The sequence below is a fragment of the Saccostrea cucullata genome, unplaced genomic scaffold (genome assembly GCF_032062105.1).
Source record: "Saccostrea cucullata isolate Sc308-1 unplaced genomic scaffold, CSIRO_AGI_Scuc_v1 ctg13814, whole genome shotgun sequence".
Taxonomy (NCBI): domain Eukaryota; kingdom Metazoa; phylum Mollusca; class Bivalvia; order Ostreida; family Ostreidae; genus Saccostrea; species Saccostrea cuccullata.
In genome coordinates this window covers 14,165-37,643 of record NW_026933420.1, presented here as the reverse complement: position 1 = coordinate 37,643, position 23,479 = coordinate 14,165, and the positions used below count along the sequence as shown (strand labels likewise).

The 23,479-nt window shown below is 34.3% G+C and overlaps 2 protein-coding genes across 2 annotated transcripts; one reads left to right on the top strand and one right to left on the bottom strand.

The window, feature by feature from the left end:
- Positions 1-1,962: 1,962 nt before the first annotated feature.
- LOC134238305 (uncharacterized) lies at positions 1,963-15,825 on the bottom strand. The gene is made up of 4 exons (XM_062720427.1): positions 15,709-15,825; positions 15,139-15,313; positions 10,585-10,734; positions 1,963-2,143 (listed from the first exon to the last, which is right to left on the bottom strand). The coding sequence occupies exons 1-4, from the start codon at positions 15,809-15,811 to the stop codon at positions 1,963-1,965; spliced, it is 609 nt and encodes a 202-aa protein (XP_062576411.1). The 5' UTR covers positions 15,812-15,825.
- A 3,749-nt stretch (positions 15,826-19,574) lies between these two features.
- LOC134238303 (uncharacterized) lies at positions 19,575-21,682 on the top strand. Its single transcript, XM_062720426.1, has 2 exons — positions 19,575-19,983; positions 21,086-21,682. The coding sequence occupies exons 1-2, from the start codon at positions 19,635-19,637 to the stop codon at positions 21,517-21,519; spliced, it is 783 nt and encodes a 260-aa protein (XP_062576410.1). The 5' UTR covers positions 19,575-19,634; the 3' UTR covers positions 21,520-21,682.
- Positions 21,683-23,479: the final 1,797 nt, after the last annotated feature.

The window sequence follows — 23,479 nt, the reverse complement described above, 5'->3', positions numbered from 1 at the left end:
ATCAGGATTGAAAACAAATACAGATGCTACATTTTTGTTATTGACATATCACAGTATTTTGTATGATATCAGTATTAAATTACAGTTTAAATAACAGTTTTATCGAAAATTAAAGAAGAAACGAAAACCAGTGATAAACCCTTCAGGTCCTAGAGTACGAAGTTTTATTAATGAACGATAGTTACTTCCTTTTATATGTCGACTTGATATATCCCGTTGGAGTTGAAATAAAGGATACTACGGAGTATGACACATCTGTTTCACATTTCGATATTTCACTCTAAAAAGACGTTGATGTCATCTAACAGCAAAATTTTATGATGAAACATATGGAGAAACGAACAGTATTAAAGATCAAAAAGTCCATAAAACAATTAATAAAAAAACAGGAGCAGAGCAAACAAGGACCTCCAAATCACCAGAGGTGGGATCAGGTACCATGGAGGAGTGAGCATCCCCTGTCGACCGGTCTCACCCGCCGTGTACTCCTTGTCATGATCGGGAAAAGTCCGTCGTCAATTCAATATATAAATAATGGACAAACAATTAGTATGAAAAATGTCAGTCAGCTTTTGACTCAATGATAAATTGCATTTGCTGACAAGGTCATTGTATCGACCAAAGTACTTACGAAATGATGACTTTAAACGACACTGCTAATATTCTTGTTTCATTAACTTGTTTGTCAATATTTTACTTCGTTTTAGAAATTGTTCATACGTAGAGCATGCTCTTGTGTATCGAATCAACTGAGATATATATATTCCGTATGCAGGCGATGGAGGTATATTGCTGCATAAGTAAGGGAAGTTGACGATAGAAAAATTAAAGTCATCACGTTTATCATAGAGCTTGGTTTTTAGATTACCATTAATGTCTTTTTAAAGTAAAATATCCAATTATGAAACAGATGTGTTAGACCTTGTGGTATCTTTTATCTCAATCTATCCAGGATATATCGCATCGACATAGGAATTATCTATATGTCAAGTTGAAGGCCACAGCAAGTGTTTTCTCCTTTCACATAGGATTTTGCACAAATTCTGCTTCATATGACTACAAAAAATAGGTCTGCTAATAAGAAGCGCAATTGGTACCCATGGGGATTCCAATAGATTGTTGGAAGACTTGGTCTCCAAAAACCACATAGATATTGTTAATCAGAAACTTTTTGATGTCAACTTCAGAGTACTTGTGTGTACAATTAGAATGTGTTTTGACAAAATAATTTTGGAAATGACCAATGACCAGGTACGTAAATTTACGAGTTCCATTTTTATTGAAAAAGCAGCTGTCGGTAATGTCAAAATATCTCGACTTAAATATATCGTGGGGAATGGTGTATAAAGTTAAAAAGGCGTAATTTTTTAAGCTGTTGATTTTTGTTAGATCTTGTGATATCAAATTGTCCAAAGTTCTTTGGAATTTTTGAGTATCCACATCTGATTCACACCACTTCTTGAATATATTGTTGCACAGTATTCTTGAAGTTTCTCCTTCACTTCTGTTAATATCTTAGTGAGGAGTAAAGGAAGAGGCTTGGTTGAACATTTACTGGAACCCGTAATATATCATTGTTTGTAAGGATTCTTATGAAGTTTTGGAATCCAATATATATACTCAACAAAAAAAGAAACGCATATTGTTTTACTCATCGAAGAAATTTCGAAAAAGTATATGGAACAACTATTGTTTTTATCATTGGATACCTGTGACCTATTTAAAGTACAACATGGGCTTTTAAACCCCAATTGTAGAATTATTTCCCTTGATTAACCATGTTTATGAAAATAGTGTTTTACATGATTTCTTGTAAATCGGGGGTCTATTTTCAATGAAATTTTGGATTTAGAGAAACAATAAGCACTCCTATTAAACCCATATTTAAGATTTGATTGTAATGTTGATGCTGCAATGCCACGACTAAACAAAGATGAACGCAACAAGGCTCTAACAATGATACTACGCAACAGGAAGTTGCAACTGCATTTGGCTTTTGCAGCAGTTAAATGCACGTTTCCACCAGCTAGGAACACGGATGACAGACCAAGAACTGGCGGTGTGCGGGTTACCACATCCAGACATGACCGTCAGATCCTCCTTCAGCACCTGCGCAATCGACCCAGAACTGCTGTACAAACTGCTGAAATAAGCATATGTGCACACATTGTTCGCAAGAGACTGAGAGGAGCTGGTATTCGTGCACGACGTCCGTACATTGGAAATCCACTAGCGCTGAGAGGTCGCAAAGGACATATGGATTAGTTAAGACGTATGCCTCTAGAATTTGGAGGCGACGTCAATGACATCAACTTAGCTTGTCAATTTGGAACATAGGACTTGTTTGATTTTTATCACAACACACTCTAAAATCACTTGTAAAAAATTAAGGTTTAAACTGAAAACTTAGATTATTATTTTTTATCTGAATATGCGTTTCTTTTTTTGTTGTTGAGTATATGTATGGTAGTTCCAAATCATCTTGGTTCTTTGGGATATTAAAAATATTCAAAACTGGCATATGATTTTGAAGAATTTTTTCATTAGAAAGGGAACTATGAGTCAATAATTTACCTCGTTTTAGAAATTGTTCATGCGTATAACTTACTCTTGCATATCGAATCAGCTGACATTCAAAATATCCGTATGCAGGTGATAAAAGTGTATAGCTGCATACACATGTAAGTAAGGGAAGTTGACGAGAGAAAAGTTAAAGTCATCAAGTTTATCATAGAGCTTTGTTGTTAGAATACCATTAAGCTACCAAACGATGCTCTTTTTCAAGTGTAGAAAAACAAATCCACTAATAACGGGTACAATGGTATCCAAAGTCTGAATTTTGTCTCCAAAAACAACAGGCATATTGTACAATAGAAACTCTAGTATTTTGTTTTATGTCAAATTCAGAATATTTGTTCGTACAATTAACTTTTTCTACTGATATTGTTGCAATTAAACAATTACAAGGTTAGTAAATATTTACGTCTTTCTTTCTAATGAAAAAATAATGTTAAAAACCTGGACTTTAATTATTCTTTGAAACTGGTTGAATGAAGTTTAGAAAAGTATATGTTTTAATGTTTTTTTTTTTTTTATTATGGTGAAATTTTGTATTTGAAATTTTCTAGATGTTCCTTGGCATTTTTAGCATCACCACTTCTCGAATATATTATTATACAATGCTTCTGAAGTTTTTCTTTCCCAACTGAAAAAATTTTGTGAGATTGTAAGAAAGAGTACAGGTATGGTAATTCAAATATATTTGATCATTGAAAATATAAGGAAAAAATTAAAACTAATTAACACAGTCATGATCTTGCTAAATTTCCTTCTTCGAAATAGATCTGTGCCTTCAACTCAACATTTAGATATATCGACGACGTATTTTCAATTAACAATGGTAATTTCTATTCCTATATCGATACGATATATAGAGCTTTGTTGTTAGAATACCATTAAGCTATCAAACGATGCTCTTTTTCAAGTGTAGAAAAACAAATCCACTAATAACGGGTACAATGGTATCCAAAGTCTGAATTTTGTCTCCAAAAACAACAGGCATATTGTGAATTATACCACAGAGTCTGACCCATCTGTTTCATACTTGGATATTTTACTTAAAAATACGCGAATAGTAATCTAGCAACCAAGCTCTATGATACTTTGGATTATCACTTGCAGAATCAAATCCAAGTTCCCCTAAATCAATTAAAAATTGAACCTTACAAACAAAAACAATGTTTTAACCATCTTCGTCAGTTCTGACCAGTGCCTACTTTGTGAATTCCAGAAAACAAGAATGATAAAAATGAACGACAGTATGGAATTGCGAAAAGTTTATTTATGATCTACAGCAACAATAACTAGTGCTAATTGTAACGGGGACCGTTACAGATGTTCCCCAAACGCTCCCCAACTCCCTTTTGGTGCCATATTCCCTGTAAGCTTCATTAAATAAGACAAACTCGATGCATTCGAGACTTTAATAACGTTTACCCAGAAGTGTACAAAGTTCATTCAAATTTTGAGTGCGTATGTGAATGCATGTGCGTAATGACCATATCATCTTGTCTACACAATCTATATATTTTTATATACTAAATATTAAAGCATTCAATCCAAAAGTATTAAAAAGATACGCTCATTCAAGTGTTTTTTTTATTTTGCTCATTTCACGTGCACGCACGTGCATACATGAGCATGGTGACCATATCTTCTTGTAGATGTCCGTTACATCTATCTATGTTCTTAATCCCACCCCGTTTGGTTGAAAACCAAGGGAGTTATAGCTGTTTAAAGTTTCAGCCAATCAGAATGCAGCGCACGTACATGCACGTGTATGCATGTGCATGGTGACCATAACTTCTTGTAGTAGTCCAGTATATCTATCTATGTTCCAAATCCATTCTGTTTGGTTGAAAATCAAGGGAGTTATAGCTATTTAAAGTTTAAGCCAATCAGATTGCAGCGCACGTGCATGCACGTGTTTTCATGATAATTGCTATATATATCTCGTTGTAGGATATCCTAATGCATGGCTATTTTTAAAATTTCAAAGGATTTCGTCAAAAAATAAGAAAGATATTGAGACTTTAGTTTCAGCCAATCAGAGCAAAGCGCACGTGCATGCGCGTGAGATCTTACTATTTTGACCATGTCATATTGTGTATGCTTCTAATATATCCTTATATTATAAGTTTCAAAGCATTTCATCAAAAATTGAAAAAGTTACGCCTATATCAATTAAATCGGTCATTTCACATGTTGCACGTGCACGCTCTTGCAAGCACGTGCGCGCAAAATGACCTTCGTTCCACAAATCTACATAACATGTCTACTGACCCTAAAAACATTTCACCTTAGTTGGATGTATAGTTTACGAGATCATTCCCGGACAAAAAAGTACCCAGGAAGAAGAAAAAGAAGAAGAAAAATAATAATAACTAGAGCCGAGCTCGTTGCAAAGCAACGAGTAGGTCTTCCGTCCTGTTTGACCGGAAGTAACTTTGAATTTAAAAAGAATGAGTAATTGAGTCCAAAAATGGTTTAACACTCCAAATCTATGTTAATTATTGCCAAATTAAGCCATTTTTTGCTACTTCCGGTTTGACCGGAAGTGAAAACGACGGACGAAAATTTCAATTTTATACTCCCAGTGACAGATGTTACCCAAAAATTTGTTATAAAGGCAAAAATATGCATTTTCTGACTACTTCCGGTTTGACCGGAAGTGACGTCGCCGGACGTATATTGACGATCGAGATAGATTAAACTTAACATTTTGAACAACTTTGCTTCTTTGATGTATTACAACTTCTCAATACTTTTTGAGATATAAAGGAAAAACGTTTTGCCCCTCTAGGCCCTTAATTTTAGGGACCAGCCCTTTTTTCGAGATACCATTCGAAAGATCTTGGGATTCTACAATTCTTTTGTTCTATATGTTTTAACAAAATATTTCCAGGTAAAAAGATAACGTAGAAAAGATGTCAAAAATTTTGAAATTTGCTGTAGGCCTTTTTTCGGGCCATAGGGAGCGCCGACGTGCGTCACTTCCGATAAAAATGAAATACATTCCGCAAATCTACAGACATAGGTCTACCATACCTGAAAGTATCATGTGTCTATCTAAAGCCGTTTAGGAGAAAACTTGCGGACAAAACGACCCTCAAAAAACCATTAAAGTGACGATAACTCCGGACCGGAAGTGACGTCATCAAAATGAAAAAAAACGCATAAGGTTCAAGTGATGTGACATAAGTCCTGAAAGTTTCATGGAAATCCATCAAGCCGTTTTCGAAAAATCGCGTGCACAAAATCGGTAAGAAAAAAAAACAATAATAATAAAAGTGAAAAAGAAACCTAAGAATAACAAGAAGGTCTTCCGCTGAAGACGGAAGACCTTAACTAGTGCTAATTGTAACGGGGACCGTTACAGATGTTCCCCAAACGCTCCCCATCTCCCTTTTGGTGCCATATTCCCTGTTAGCTTCATTAAATAAGACAAACTTCATGCATTTGAGACTTTAACAACGTTTACCAAGAAGGGTACCAAGTTCATTCAAATTTTAGCATTGCACGCGTGCGCATGTGAATGCATGTGCGTAATGACCATATCATCTTGTCTACAAAATCTATATACTTTAATATACTAAATATTAAAGTATTTAATCCAAAAGTATTAAAAAATACGCTCATTCAAGTGTATATTTGGTTTTACTCATTTCACGTGCACGCACGTGCATACATGAGCCTGGTGACAAACCTTCTTGTAGAAGTCCATTACATCTATCTATGTTCTAAATCCAACTCCGTTTGGTTGAAAACCAAAGGAGTTCTAGCTGATTAAAGTTTCAGCCAATCAGATTGCAGCGTACGTTCACGCACGTGTTTGGATGTGCATGGTGATCATACCTACTTGTAGAAGTCCATTATATCTATCTATGTTCCAAATCTCATCCTGTTTGGTTGAAAATTAAAGGAGTTATACTTATTTAAAGTTTCAGCCAATTAGATTGCAGCGCACATAGACGCACGTGTATGGATGTGCATGGTGACCATACCTTCTTGTAGAAGTCTATTATATCTATCTATGCTCCAAATCCCATCCTGTTTGGTTGAAAACCAAGGGAGTTATAGCTATTTAAAGTTTCAGCCAATCAGATTGCAGCACACGTGCATGCACGTGTTTTCTTGATAATTGCTATAAATCATGTTGTAGGATATCCTAATGCATGGCTATGTTCAAAATTTCAAAGGATTTCATCAAACACCAAGAAAGATATTGTGACTTTAGTTTCAGCCAATCAGAGCAAAGCGCACGTGTATGCGCGTGAGATCTTGCTATTTTGACCATGTCATATTATCTATGCTACTACTGTATCATTATGTTCCCCAAACGAAGTTGGGGAACATATTGTTTTTACTCTGTTTCTTATTATTATTATTAAGGTCTTCCGTCTTCAGCGGAAGACCTTCTTGTTATTCTTAGGTTTCTTTTCCACTTTTATTATTCTTTTTTTTCTTACCGATTTTGTGCACGCGATTTCTCAAAAACGGCTCGATGGATTTTCATGAAACTTTCAGGACTTATGTTACATTACTTGAACCTTATGCATTTTTTTCTGATTCGATGACGTCACTTCCGGTTTGGAGATATTGCCGATTTTATGATTTTTGAAGGGTCAGTTTGTCCGCAGACTTTCTCAATAATGGCTCAAGATAGAAACATGAAACTTTCAGGTATGACAGACCAAAGTCTGTAGATATGTACAACGTATTTCATTTTAATCAGAAGGGCCGCACGTCGGCGCTCGCTATGGCCCGAAAATAGACGTATCACGAATTTCAAAATTTGTAACACTTTTTCGAAGATATCTTTTTACCTAGAAATATTTTGTTAAGACATATAGAGCAAAAGAAGTGCAGTATTTTAAGATCTTTCAAATGATATCTCAAAAAAAGGACTGGCCCCTAAAAAAAGGGGCCTAGAGGGGCCGAAACTTTTTTCTTTATATCTCAAAATTTGTAAAGAATTTGTAATACGTCAAAGAAGCAAAGTTGTTTAAAAGATCAAGCTCAATCTATTGGCGTCGTCAAAATTTGTCCGGCGACGTCACTTCCGGCCAAACCGGAAGTAGTCTGAAAATACGTATTTTTGCCGTTAATGACAAGTTTTGGGGTAACAAATGTCTCTGGGGGCATAAAAATTAATTTTCTGTCCGTCGTCGTCACTTCTGGTCAGACCGGAAGTAGCTAAAAATGGCTTATTTTTGCATTAATTAACATACTTTTAGAGGATTCAAGCTATTTTTGGGCGTTATTTCGCATTTTTGTTATAAATAAAATCCACTTCCGGTCAAATAGGACGGAAGACCTACTCGTTGCTTTGCAACGAGCTTTGCTCTAGTTATTATTATTAAGGTCTTCCGTCTTCAGCGGAAGACCTTTCTGTTATTCTTAGGTTTCTTTTCCACAGTTTTTATTATTTTTTTTCTTACATATTTTGTGCACGCGAGTTCTCGAAAACGCCTTGATCGATTTTCATGAAACTTTCAGGAATGATAGAACATCAAAAAATCTAGATATATAATTTTTTGTTTTGATGACGTCACTTCCGGTTCGGAGATTTCTGCGATTTTGTCATTTTTAGAGGGTCACTTTGTCCGGCAATGTTCTCAAAAACCATTGAAGATAGAAGTGTGAATTTTTTAGGGATGCTAGAGCAAACTTTGGAGAAGTGCATTTTGTATATCACAACTACCGGAAGTACGAAGCGCCGACGCTCGCTATGGCCCGAAAATAGACCTATCGCGAATTTCAAAATTTTTAACATCTTTTCTACGATAGCTTTTTACCTGGAAATATTTTGTTAAAACATATAGAACAAAAGAAGTGTAGAATTCCAAGATCTTTCAAATGATATCTTGTAAAAAGGGCTGGCCCCTAAAATTAAGGGCCTAGAGGGGCCGAAAGTTTTTTCTTTATATCTCAAAACGTATCGAGAATTTGTAATACATCAAAGAAGCAAAGTTGTCCAAAATGTTAAGCTTAATCTTTTGGCGTCTTCAAAATACATCCGGCGTCGTCACTTCCGGCAAAACCGGAAGTGGTCGGAAAACGCGTATTTTTGCCGAGCTTGGGAAGTTTTTGGGTAATATATGTCTCTGGGAGCATAAAAATTACTTTTCCGTCCGTCGTCGTCACTTCCGGTCAAACCGGAAGTAGCAAAAAATGGCTTATTTTTGCATTAATTAACATAGTTTTAGATTATTCAACCCATTTTTTGGCGTTATTTCTCATTTTTGTTAAAAATGAAAGCTACTTCCGGTCGAACAGGACGCTGTTACTCGTTGCTTTGCAACGAGCTTTGCTCTAGTTATTATTATTTTTCTTCTCGGGAAAATTTTGTCCGCGAATGATCTAGTAAACTACACATCCAATTTAGGTGAAATGTTTTTAGGGTCAGTAGACATGTTATGTAGATTTGCGGAATCAAGGTCATTTTGCGCGCACGTGCTTGCAAGAGCGCGCACGTGCAAAACGTGAAATGACCAATATATAATGGATTTAACCGTAACTTTTCTATTTTTTGAAGAAATGTTTTGAAACTCATAATGTAAGGATATATTAGTAGTATGCACAAGATGTCATGGTCAAAATAGGAAGATCTCACGTGCATGCACGTGCGCTTCGCTCTGATTGGCTGAAACTAAAGTGTCAATATCTTTCTTGTTTTTTGACGAAATCTTTTGAAATTTTGAACATAGCCATGCATTAGGATATCCTACAATATGATATATAGCAATTATCATGAAAACACGTGCATGCACGTGCGCTGCAATCTGATTGGCTGAAACTTTAAATAGCTATAACTCCCTAGATTTTCAACCAAACAGGATGGGGTTTGGAACATAGATATATGTAATGGACTTCTACAAGAGGGTATGGTCACCATGCATAGGCACACACGTGCGTGTACGTGCGCTGCAATCTGATTGGCTGAAACTTTAAACAGCTATAACTCCCTTGGTTTTCAACCAAACAGGATGGGATTTGGAACATAGATATATATAATGGACTTCTACAAGTAGGTATGGTCACCATGCACATGCATACATGTACGTGTACATGCGCTGCAATCTGATTGGCTGAAACTTTAAACAGCTATAGCTCCCTTGGTTTTCAACCAAACGGGGTGGTATTTATAACATAGATAGATGTAATGGACTTCTACAAGAAGGTATGGTCACCATGCTCATGTATGCATGTGCGTGCATGTGAAATGGGTAAAATCAAAAATACACTTGAATGAGCGTTTTTTTTAATACTTTTGGATTAAGTACTTTAATATTTAGCATATTAAAATATTAAGATTGTGTAGACAATATGATATGTTCATTACGCACGTGCATTCACATGAGCAAGTGTGCAATTATAAAATTTGAATGAACATGGTACACTTCTGGGTAAACGTTCTTGAAGTCTCAAATGCATAGAGTTTATCTTATTTAATTACGCTTACAGGGAATATGACTATGAAAGGGAGTTGAGGAGCGTTTGGGGAACATCTGTAACTGTCCCCGTTACAATTAGCACTAGTTATATTATGAGTTTCAAAGCATTTCATCAAAACAGTAAAGATTTACGTCTATATCAATTAAATCGGTCATTTCACGTGTTGCTCGTGCGCGCTCTTGGAAGCACATGCACACAAAATGGCATGTTGACAATGTCATCTTATCTACATTCATAATATGTCTACATATTCTAAATATCAAAGCATTACATCGAAAAATGTAAAAGTTACGGCAATTTCAAGTATATTGGTCATTTCACGTGTTGCACGTGTTGCTCTTGCAAGCACGTGCGCGCAAAATGACCTTCGTTCCGCAAATCTACATAACATGCCTACTTACCCTAAAAAGGTTTCCCCTTAATCGGATGTGTACTTTACAAGATCATTCGCGGACAAAATTTTCCCGATAAGAAAAATAATAATAATAATAAAATAAAAACAATCGTTCCCCAACTTCGTTTGGGGAACATAATAAGAAACAGAGTAAAAACAATATGTTCCCCAACTTCGTTTTGGGAACATAATTAGGACCGCAGTATGATGCATGGCATCCAGCCGATCCATATCTGTACATTGCCAGGCGTGCTTTTCCTACCGTTTTAGGGTGCAGGTACCGGGCACGATAATAGAAATGAAAGGCGTTAAAACACGTTGGTCTGAAAAATATTGACATGGTGATAAATACATTTTACAGAGGATGTAGATTCTTATTGTGGTAAGTGACTATCCGTATCATTTGATTTGTAATTTATTCCGTCCATCAAATGTGCAATTTATTTACTTTCATTCAGAAAACAAACACACCATGTTATTCAGAAAGGATACTGAATGACAAAAGCATGAAAAATATAAGCTTTTGAATGTGGTACGAAAATGATACACCTTTAAATCGGTTCATGGGAGATACCTAAATTAATCTGTACGAAATACTCGTTCCCTAATCATTACGAAGGCTTCTTTTTAATTTCCATCAAAATGAATGAATTTTGAAGAGTGGACCCCATCAAAGCTAGACTGAATAAATCTTTAGACTTCCAGCTGTAATTTTGACTTATGTTTTCTTAATTCATTAGCTTTTAAAATACAAACACTGGAAAGAAATATATATGGTCAGAGAAACCAAACAACAAGTGTTTCAATCACTATTGAGTTTTCTTCTTCAATTATGCAGGCACGTAGCAAAAAAGGGGGGGGGGGCTGGTCCCCCCACTTTTTTCCCAACATTAATTAAATAAGGAAAGGAAATAGAAACGCAGGGTAAACTTTTGAGGCGAATTAAATTTATTTTTCTTTTAATTTCTTGTAGTATTCCTATCTTACTTTTAAAATCATCTTTCAAAAAGACCAACATATATATGTTCATGCACGCCCATTTGATTTTGTTTAATAATTCATGAGTTATTGAAGCTCATATGTCGATACCCCCCATAAGTGAAAATCGAAAACTCTCGTTATGTCAATGTCTCTCCCGCACATCTGTCAGAGCCTTATTTCTCCTTTGCACGGAATTTATCAGAGAGTTTATCTTTTAAATCCTGGCTATATTGGGCATGGGTTTACTAACACGCAAAAAAATTACTCATACGACGCGCGCATGCGCCAGTTAGAGAAACACAACAGTAAGTTGACCGGCTCAGAAAGCCGAATTCCGGAATTGTTTTCTTTCATTTTTCGTATGAATGTAATGATTATATTATCGTTTTTCCAACAGCGTGACAGTTTGCTTGAGAGGGCGTGCTAAAATTTTGTATGCTGATTATCATTTTACTCATCGATTGGTTGTTTGATTTCAACGGAATCAATAATACTTTGCATATATGAAACATAGAACCCAGCAATACCTCTGACAAAACTGACCAATTGCATTGAATGAACAATTACATGTGAATGGACAAAGCAAGGTTTACTTCCTATAATGATGCTGTTGATAGCTTTATAGTACAACAGTAGCAGAGAAGTCTTACTAATTCCATTCTTTAAATTCTTACACGTATTTTTAATCTACCCGGTCAAATCAAAACAAAATGTAATAAATGCTTTTATGAGGACAGAAAACGGGCTTTGACTGACCACGTGTTGCTGCTGAATACAAATGCCGTACAGGTAGACAATCATTCAATGTGATTGGCCAGTATTATCAGGGTTTTGTTGTATTTCGAGTTTCATATGTAAATCAGTATTGATTTCATTGATCCAATCGATGAGTAAAATGATAACTAGCACACGAAATTTTAGCCCGCCCCATCAAGCAAACTGTCATGCTGTTTGTAAAATGATAATAACAGTCTACTGTATAAAAGGCGTTTTTTGTGGTAGTAAGGTGGCGATTTAAGAGATGGCAGGACGAATAACCCGCTCGTATTATGACTCTGTCCGTTAACGTCATCGTCACGGTTGATTGAAAACCATTTCAGGCCCTCTCTGACAACAGGTAACAAGTTTTATGGGATAAAATTTACAAGAAACTGCTGAGTTACCCGTTGTTGCCTTTTTCATTAATTAGGCAATTCGAAAACCAGACCCCATGGAACTTCCGTAAACTATACCAAGATTGCAAGAAATTCATATCGTCTATAAATATTGAAAAACGATGTGTATACCTCAGGTGCATCAAATGGTGCAAAAAGATTTGTTGACAAACTCGTCGTCTTCAAATTGCATGTGTTTTGGGCTTTTTAGCGTTTTCCCTACGTGACGTCATACATTCTATGGTTGAGTAATTCTGAACACTGATTTTGGTGCATAAAAAGTTAATTTCTCAACTGACCAAATTTCGTAATTTTCAGTCATGCGGTCAAAGATTTTTCGAATATTATGCTACCCTGCGTTTCTTTTTCCTTTCAGTATACTATAGGAAATGTTCACTGAAAGGCTGGTTGCCCCCCCCCCCCCCCCCCCAACTGTTTTTGATATAAGGTAAATGCAGTATAAAAAAAAGTGGTACTGAAAGAAGTTGGCATTGAAAAAAGTTGGCTTCCCCCCCCCCCCCCCCCCCCCCCCCGAAATTGGACTTTCGACTTTTGACAACTGTTCTCTTTTTCGTTTTTTTTTCTCCCCCCTTTCAAAACCGATGCTACGTGGCTGTTATACTTTACCAATGCTGTTGTCTATTTTTTTATTTACCCTTACCAACCTAATACAAGATCGAAAATCTACTTTTGTTACTTTTATTGATCTTCAAAAAGCGTTTGATTTTGTAAACAGAGATCTCTTGCAATACAAACTTCAGTTAAATGGAGTCAATGGTCCAATTTATAATGCTATTTCCAGTTTATATTCTGAGACCTTCTCTTGTGTATGTGTAAATGACTTTCGCACAAACTGGTTTGAATGTCCAAACGGTGTTCGTCAAAGAGACAACTTGTCACCTACCTTATTCTCCCTTTTCATTAACGATTTAGCAACAGAAATTTCACAACTAAATACAGGAATTCCCATTAGTGATCAAAAAATAAGCCTTTTATTGTATGCCGACGATATTGCCATTCTAAGTGAAAATGAATCAGATATGCAAAAATGTCTTGATATTCTGTCCAACTGGTGTAAACGGTGGAGATTAAATGTGAATTGTGCCAAATCTAATGTCATGCATTTTAGGAAACGCCATGTACCTCAAAGTCTATACAAGTTCAAAATAGGGGAAGAAGAATTACAGTATGTTAATCAATATCGATATCTCGGTATTATCTTTCACGAGAAGATGAACTTTAACATAGCGGCAGAAACTCTTGGTAAAGCAGGAGGAAGAGCATTGGGGTCAATGATTTCGAAAATTCATGATTATAAAGATGTTGGATTTCATACCTACGAAAAGCTTTTTCAGTCTTGTGTGATCCCTATTTTACATTATTGTTCCGGGGTTTGGGGATTTAAAACATATCATTCTTTAGAAGTTGTACAAAATCGTGCTATTCGATACTTTTTAGGACTACATAGATACGCACCCGCAATCGCATTAAACAGCGAGGTTGGATGGATAACACCGACGTACAGGCGCTGGATCAACATGATTAGAAGATGGAACCGATTAATTGAAATGGACGATGACAGACTCACCAAAAAGGTTTTCTTATGGAATTATCAAAATAGTGGAATATGGTGTTCACAAATGAAAGAAATCCTATACAAATTAAATATGCAAACCAATTTTGATTACCTCCGAATATGTGATTTAAATCAAGTCAAATGTGAATTGTTTGCGCTTTGCGAAGAAGAATGGAAATTGAAAATATCGTCGTTACCCAAATTGAGAACATTTGTGACCTTAAAAAATACTTTTGAAATGGAACCCTACATAACAATGGACATGAAAAAACAAGAACGCTCCACAATGGCTCAGTTTAGAGTTGGTATCCTCCCGTTACGAATCGAAACAGGCCGATTTAGAAACGAACCGCCACAAGAACGTTACTGTGTTCTATGTAATGACGAATCAGTAGAGGACGAAAAACATTTTTTTATTTCATTGTAAAACCTACGGAAATATTAGAGAAACTTTTTTTCATAATGTTAATTTAAATAGAAATGTAGATCCATTTGAAAATTTAAACATTTTAATGAAAAATCATCAGAGACAAACTGCCAAGTTTTTAAATTTATGTTTTTCACTAAGACAAAAATATTTATATCAATCAAATTAATATAATGTCCATCATGCGCGCTATCTTTAAAGGATTATAGTAATACTGTACATATATTAAAGTGACATATAGGTCCAATGGGCCGGGTGTGATGTATATACGTTTATATTGTATTTACTTGTTGACTATACACATGTCACTATAATAAAAAATTTACTTACTTACTTACTTACTATTTTGAATAAAAGAACTAGAACACCTTTATTTAATATGGTCCTAAATCTAAATTATATGCTTATGTAGAATTTATCTACATGTTTTACTCTTAAACATCTTATCAAGCTAAATAAAAGGTCCAATAAACTGATTTTCTGATTTCCGTTAAATCATACCAAAAGTTAAAAAAGTCTTAAAGATTCATATAAAGATTATAATTATTTTCTTAATATGGTTTGACACGGGAAATAATAAAACAATCACATTGTTGATCCCTGATGTCCATAAATTGTCCGCATACTTGCGCCAGCTTCCTTACAAACTGTGGCACATGTCTTGGATCCTCCACACTTTTTTCGAATGGCAGATACAAATCCTCCTGAAAATGAGGCAGCACAGGCGGCCTGTACGATATTATCAGGTCCCTGTCCAAAGGATCCTAAAAAATTGACAAAATTGACATGGATTATTTTATTTTATATCTAAAACATGGTACATTAACCTCTTACTCTTTTATTCTTTGTCAATTCAAAAGGGAAAAACAGACATTAAAAATCAATTATAACTATTATTTTTAGGTTTTATTGAGAAAGCATAGAGGAAACTAACAATAACGCATTTTAAAAATGGATTGAAAATACGTTTTTTTTATAATCTTTGTTTTACGCTCTGATTTTTTTTTTTTACAAAAATGATGTTACATGTGCATGTTCCAAAAGAAAAGTTCGTGCATATTTGAAATTCTCTATAAGCTTTTACAGGAAGATGAAATGGAGATATATTTTAAAAAATAATAATGCAGAGTCAATGATGATGATGATAATAACAATAAACCTTGAATTTTCCAAGCGAAAACACACACAATGATCATCCAATGCAATGTTTCTGAAAGCATTTTCCCTTTATTCTTGACAAAAATCCCCCAAAATGATGACATGCTATATTATATAGACACTTGTATTCACAGATCAGTTAAAACACCTGTTGCAATATAATTTACAGCACTGATTTATGATTATGTAGGCTTTGTAAGATATCAGTTACAAAAAGGTGTTACACATACGGAATCTAGAAAAAACTTTGATGATATGGAGTTTAAAAATCAATGTCATTCATAAATATCCGGAACTTAAAAAGATATCTACTTAATTAATTGGAATATGTGTTGTTGTTTTTTTAATCAATTTAATTTGAAAGTTTTTTTTCAATTGAATTTTATTCGAATTTTAAAAAACGTGTAGAAATAGGAATCTCTCGCTCGCTCTCTTTCCCTCTCTCTCTCTCTTGGTAAGCCACTTTTGTGGATCAACTGATGCAAACAATACATTGTGTCTTTCACATGAAAAGCTTATAAAAAAATCTATAATAATCAGTATTTATACCCATTGTGTAAATGACGATGAATATTCCTTTTATTAATAGGATTCAAAATTACAGAGACGTTTCTGTGTCAATTTCATATTGAATATTCGGACAAAGATCATTTCAAGAATATACGCAGGCTTCTTTGGATGCCCGATAGGCAGATCAAGCAGAAGGACATGAAGTATAAACCCAATAGAAATACAAATCTGTTTTTTAAAACAAAAACAGAAAATAAAATTGTTATTTTAATTAACGTCAATTTTTGGTTCAAAGTCCATGCAGTAAATTCCAACAAACTGTTTTCCATTATAACCCTATAATCCCCTTAATGCCAACTTGGACGTCAATAACGTTTTTCGTATAGTTTAAAAGTTGTAAAAGATACAAATTTCAGTAGATTTATTTTCCTCATGAAAGTCCCCAAAAGAGTTTTTAGGTCACCTGAGTAAACTTAAAATTAAACCAAAATTGTGAATTTTATGGCCCCAGGGTCAGGGGTTCTGGTGTTAGGGCGGGGCTCTATTGATTATATAGTGAAAATACCTGAATTCTTTGAAAATCTTCTTCTCTGCTCCTGGGTATTAAATAAACTAACTAAGTACATAGTTATGATAAGCAAGAGTGCCTCTACCAAAATTGTGAATTTTATGGCCCCAGGGTCAGGGGTTCTTGTTTTAGGGTAGGGCTCTAATGATTATTTGAGTGAAATGCATGAATTCTTTGAACATCTTATCCTTTGCTCCAGGTTAATATGCTAATGATCTAATTACATATTTAAGGCCAGGATTTATTTTATTTTCAGTTTTACAAACCCTCCGCTCAAGGTTTTGAATTTTTAGAAAAAAATAAAACAATTTTTTTCTTTCCGATGTCAAATTTGAGTCGGGATCGAGATTTCAAATTTACGAACTCGCAATTCCGGTTTTACGATGAAACGGCGGGTAAATAAAGCTAGATCTGAGAAGATAGATTGGTTTAGTCTAAAATTCATCGATAACAGTGCCATTCAAAACGTTTCACCCGTTCAAAGGACAAATAAAATGCTGACGACTTTGTTGCACAATGACATGCTGGTGAGATAATTATGTATTCGTTTCAAAAGTAACTGTAAATTATTTTCTTCCCCCAGGTTTTAAACTACCCGTTGTAGCTATTGCATATTGCCAGGGACATTGTTTAGGTCTCTGTTATAGCTTACAGTCTAAGCATCATTCTTCAGAAAAGGGTGCTTATGCATCAGATGTAATGAATAAAACTATGGGAGAAGTGAGGTCCATTTGAGGAAGAAATAATAAGAAACAATAACCTGAAGTGAAGAAATAAAAAAAAAATTCAACTATTAAAAGGCAAGAATATACAAATATATACAGGCATGTAGTATCATTTGTATCAGCCAGAAAAATTATTTTACACTTAATTGAAAAAATGTTGACCCTACTCCCCAATACTTCCTGTCTGTTTTATGATAGGAATTATAATTTTAGGCATCAAGAAACTTTTAGAACAATGTCTACACATTCACCTAACACATATTAAAAAAAATGAAGATATATTGAAAGACTTTTAAAGAATTGATTTTTTAAAATATATTTTGATCAACATCACAAAATTTATATAACTGGCCCAAACTGGCAGATGATGAAATAAGCAATTAAATGTTCTACTTTCCTATTTGTAAGCATTATGTGTCCAGTGGTAAGGAGCCTATTAGGATAGCATAAAAAAAGAATGTACAAGTGTAAATAATTGATTTATCAAAAAAATTTATTTCCTTTTCCTTCGGGACTTTTTTATTCTCATGTTCATAACTAAACCTAAACATAAAAAAAATGCTGGCCTTATAATGAAGAAAGGGGCCTCTTTCAAAATAGATAATTTCAGGGCTGCTGGGTCGGGGTACCAAGGGGATACTTTGACTAAAAATAAATTAATGCTTTGAAATCTGCCCTTTGATAAGCAATGGTGCCTCTTTCAAAATTTGTGAATTTCATGGCTTTTGGCTTAAAACACGAACCAAATACAATCGCTGGAAAGTTGTTACATGATACTCAGGTGACCTATAAGGCCCGTAGGCCTCTTGTTTTACACGAAATAGCTTTCAACGGCTGCAGGACATTTGTGACACATAGATACATTTTTATGAAAAAGCTATTTCTCTTGATTTTTAAGTTAACACATCTTATATTAGAATCCCCGTTGTACATTGAAAAAAATGCATGAAGAACTTAATGAAAATGGAAAGAATAAACGGTTTTCAGGAAGTATATGTTTTAAAAGAAACAGCACAGAAAACAATTGTATCTATTTGGTTAAGAATTTACCAAAAAAAAAAAAAAAAAAGAAAGAGTGAAGTAGGTCAATATTCTATCTGAAGTTTTCTTTTGTTATTTCAATACTAATTATGACTTATTTTGTTAAAACATTCTGATTGTACACACAAGTACTCTGAAGTTGACATTAAAATGATTCTTGAGTTCCTGATTTACAATATGCATATGATTTCTGGAGACCAGGACTGGGTTGCTCAAAACACTATGATACTTTGTCCAAAAGCTTATACGTGAAAAGGATTGCCGTGACCTTCAATTCGACGTTTAGATATATCGATTGTCATCTCAATTAACAATGGTGATTTCCATTCTTATGTCGATACGATATATCTCGGTGAGCTTAAAATAAAAGATATCAAAGAGTTTGACACATCTGTATCATATTTGGATATTTTACTTGCAAAACTAGTTAATGGTAATCTAACAACCATGCCCTGTCATCAACGCCCTTTATTCATGCAACAAAACACCTTCATCACTGGTATACGGAGTTTATATCTCTCAGTATATTCCATATGCGAGAACATGCTTTTTGCATATACGATTTCTAAAACGAGGTAAATTTTGACAAAAAAGTTGATGAAACAAGAATATTAGCACTCCCGTTTAAAGTCATCATTTCGTAAGTTTTATGCTCGATACAATGACCTTGTCAGCAAATTCAATTTATCATTAAGTCAAAATGCTGACTGATGTTTTTTCATACTGATTGTAAGGACATTATTTGCACATTGAATTGACGACAGATTTTCTCGTTATTTACCGATCTTGACAAGGGGCACACAGCGGGTGTGTCCGGTCGGCAGGGTATGCTCACTCCTCACTGCACCTGAACCCACCTCTGATAATATGAAGGTCCGTTATTTCTCCGCTCCTATTTTGTAATGCTTTTGGAATTTTCGTATCTCCATATATTTCATATATTAACATTGCATGTACGAAATTCCGGAATGTATTTGTTTACAGGGTAAACAGACGCTATCTTTACTTTCGAACACTGATAACCTGTTTCATATAGGGTGTTTTAGCTACATACCTAATAACTACTTTCAATTAAATGTTATTATGAAATTCCATCTACAAATATTTTTGTGCCTTTTCATCACAGGATCTGTAGTTTCCAGTGATGATGATTGTATCAGCAAAATAGAATTCAATGCATTTAAACAAACTGTATTGAAACAACTTAGAAATCTGGAGATCGAAAACAAAGTGCAAGCGAAACTAATAGCCAGTCAGGAAAGAATGATCTCCAGCCTTAAAGAATCGCTCACAGGAAACGGCGAAACATTAACCGAACTGAGCAGGGAAGAAAATTCAACGATAAATTCTACGCTCGTCGATATGGCAACACCGCAATTACCTCTAAAGACCATATTATCAACCTCATCGCTCAAGAGAATGAAGCAACCAAGTGAGTTTGATTTTATGTATAGTTAAACTGAATTTTATTTTTAGTTGTTTAACAAGCATTTTAATAGCTACGGTCTTAATTTCATTTTTCATTACCTCTTGTAGTTCCTCTTGTTTCATTCATCAATGATATGTTAACACCTTTAGTAAATAAATTACTAGTAATTTAAAAATTTGCTTTTTCACAGCATACAACAAATGTTTAGCTGAACCAACATCATTTATCATTGATATATTTTTCCATGGACATTTTTTGAATTGAACGAATCAAATTTTCGCATGTAGTGTACAGGTCGAGTTTATTCAATGACTTACCAACAAAATGCATTAATGCAATATTATATTTATTTAATGTATTCTAGATGAACGTTATATACCGAGATTGTAGCAAAGTGTTTTGCTGATTGATATTTACCTGTATTATTTTCTGTATGCCTGATACCAAAACCTATATCCGCTCGAGTCCTCAATTAGTAGGATATTGAATATGGCTAAATTAAAGCAATATGAGCTGCATTTTTGAAAAATAAAATTGCTGTTAAAACGTTTTATAATGATACATTTGTATATAACTTAAACCTTTATGATCAAAGACTAAAATAAAGCAGAAAAAAGACTTCTATATACAATCCAATTAACAGTTTATATAAGAAATTATTGTACAGGACGACAATAATGTAATTTTGATTCAATCGAAGCTTATAAATAGTTCTTACATCGCGAATATGAACAACAGAAGTTAATTTACATTACATATTTTGGTCATTGAAATAGTCATTTACAATTTTGCAACAAAAATCCTGACATCAAAGTTGCAGCTCATATTGCTTTAAAGAAAATCTCAGTTTTGTGGTGAAGTATGATAGGAACAAATCCATATATATTTTTTTCCAAATTCTTGACAATTTGGATCAACCTGTCTTGAAAAATAACTAAGAAAAATTAACCTAGTAGAGAGTGAATTGAAAAGCATTAAATCACAAAAACGAGTGTGTAAGAATTGATCTTGCTTCCGAAATTTTTTTTCTGAAAGATTGATAGATAAGATTGATAGAACATTCTCGACTTTAATCGTTTAACAGTCTATTTCTTTTTTCCCATAGAGGTAAGCAGAATCACCGACGCCCCTGAGTACCCCATTGCTTTCTATGCATATCTAACTACACCTGAAGTAAATCCTGGAGCGCATCACATAGTTGTCTATGACCATGTTATGACGAATAATGGACAGGGATATAATAAACACACGGGATCCTTTACTGCTCCCACGACTGGAACTTACGTTTTCTCTTGGACGACATTTGTTGATCCACATTCCCGTTTTCCGATGGAGCTAACGGTTAATAGCGCTAGAGCTGGCATTGTGTTTGTACAAGGTGACACCACATATAATGGAGTTACTGGTATGGCCGTCGTTAATCTTCAACTAGGAGACGCTGTATATGTAAGATCTGAACCTGGATACACTCCAGTTGGCAATATTTACAGCGATCACAACACACAAACCTCATTTTGTGGATGGTGCCTATCCTGCTAAAATCTTTGACAGTTTGGAATTATTTGGAGATTTTGTAAACTTTCTATAATAATCAAGATTTATAAGTCCTTTAAGATGTACAATGTATGAAGATCTGACATTTTAAAAGTTTGAAATTATTTGGAGATTTTGTAAACTGAATAATAATCAAGATTTATATATCCTTTAATGTACAATGTGTGAAGATCTGACATTTTAAAATTTAAAACGTGTGAAGATCTTTTGTGAAAAAAAGGATAGATCTAAGTGATCGATTTAAAAAAAATCTATGAACATACAAAATGTAAAGAGATCATAGAACAGGGGTCCTTGGAAATTCCGAAAGTAGTCTTTGGTGATTAGGAAGAGTGAGCATCACCTTTTGACCACAGACACCGGCCACAATCCTTATCTATTTATCAGGAATTTCCCCTAATCAACAATAAGGATAAAACAATTCAGCCAAAATGTGACCCAGTGATAGGATATATTTAATGAAAAGATCATTTTGACGACCTTGGAATTTACCAAATGCCGATTTTGAAAGAATTTGTTGAAATCCTCACAACTTCAACTTATTTGTCAATAGTATGCTCCGATGTAAAAATTAATTGTATTCACATCAACCCTAGTTAGACATAAACACCATAAACAGGAGTATTACAATATAAATAAGGAAAACTGAAGTACTCTCGTTTATCCTATAATTTAACGTTAGTTGTTAATTGGCTGGAGAATCTATTGACAAGAAAGTTGATGAAACAAGAATATTAACAGTCTTGTTTGAGTCCATCATTTATTGTCCATAAATTGACCTTGATCGGCAGCAAATACAACCTATGAATTAGTCAAATCTTTCATACTAAGTGTAAGATTATTATTTACACACTGAATAGTTTACGGGTTTTCCCGTTTTTCCAATCATGACAAAAAGCACACGCAAGATGTTACCAGTTGGCAAGATATGCTCACTCCTCACATACCTAATCCCGCCTTTGGTGTTTTGGAAGTCCATGTTTTCTATGCTTCCGATTTGTATTGTTTAAACGGACTTTGTCGAGCTTTAACACTTTTTTGTTAGCTACATTTTTCAACTGAGAATAGTACTAGTAATTGAAAAGAATCTGATTTCATATTTTGCACATACTAGTATATCTTGGGAGAAAATCATGCTTATCGACACAATGACCATTTTAATTAACCTTCCTTTTAAGATACTTCATTGTGCTAATATACAGCATATTTCTGACAACAGAAGTATATCTATGCTTTGGAGTATGTGTACTGTTTGACAAAATCGTCATGAAAATTCACTTGACTTTTGGTCTACCGACAGTTTGCAAAAAAATAATCTGGATGAATGACTTAACTCCTGTCTCTTGATTTTGTAAGGCGGGGTTTGTCATTTTACAGCATGTATATTTTACGTTTATGAGCGCAACACATTTAAGAAATGAATTTAATTTTTGAAGATTCATGAGGTTATGAACTACGACGCTTCACGCCGGCATATTTCATGAAGCGCGTTAGCGCTTCATGATAAATATGCCGGCTTGAAGCGTTGTAGTTCATATACCTCATGAATCTTCAAAAAATTAAATTCATTTCTTATATTTACATTATTTTTCTGATGACTTGCCATAAATTTACGCCGTTCAACTGTCATTTTTAAAACAAAACAGTGTGCACTATATTTTTTGACTTTTTGAAGTCAAGAGCGGTATTATGACGTAACAATGGAGATATTCATGCTTATTTGTGATACATACCTAATGTAGTTCATGAGAAAATATACTGTATTTTATTTTGTAAAGAATCATAGGGGAATTTATTGGAAATGTAAATATTGTCTTTTTAATTGCACGCTACAGTTACCATATACTAGTAACTTGAAAATACGATACTATCGAAATACATCGTGATCGTTACATGTACTGCAGATTTGTAGACTGATATCATAGCCGTAAAGAAAGACTGCTGT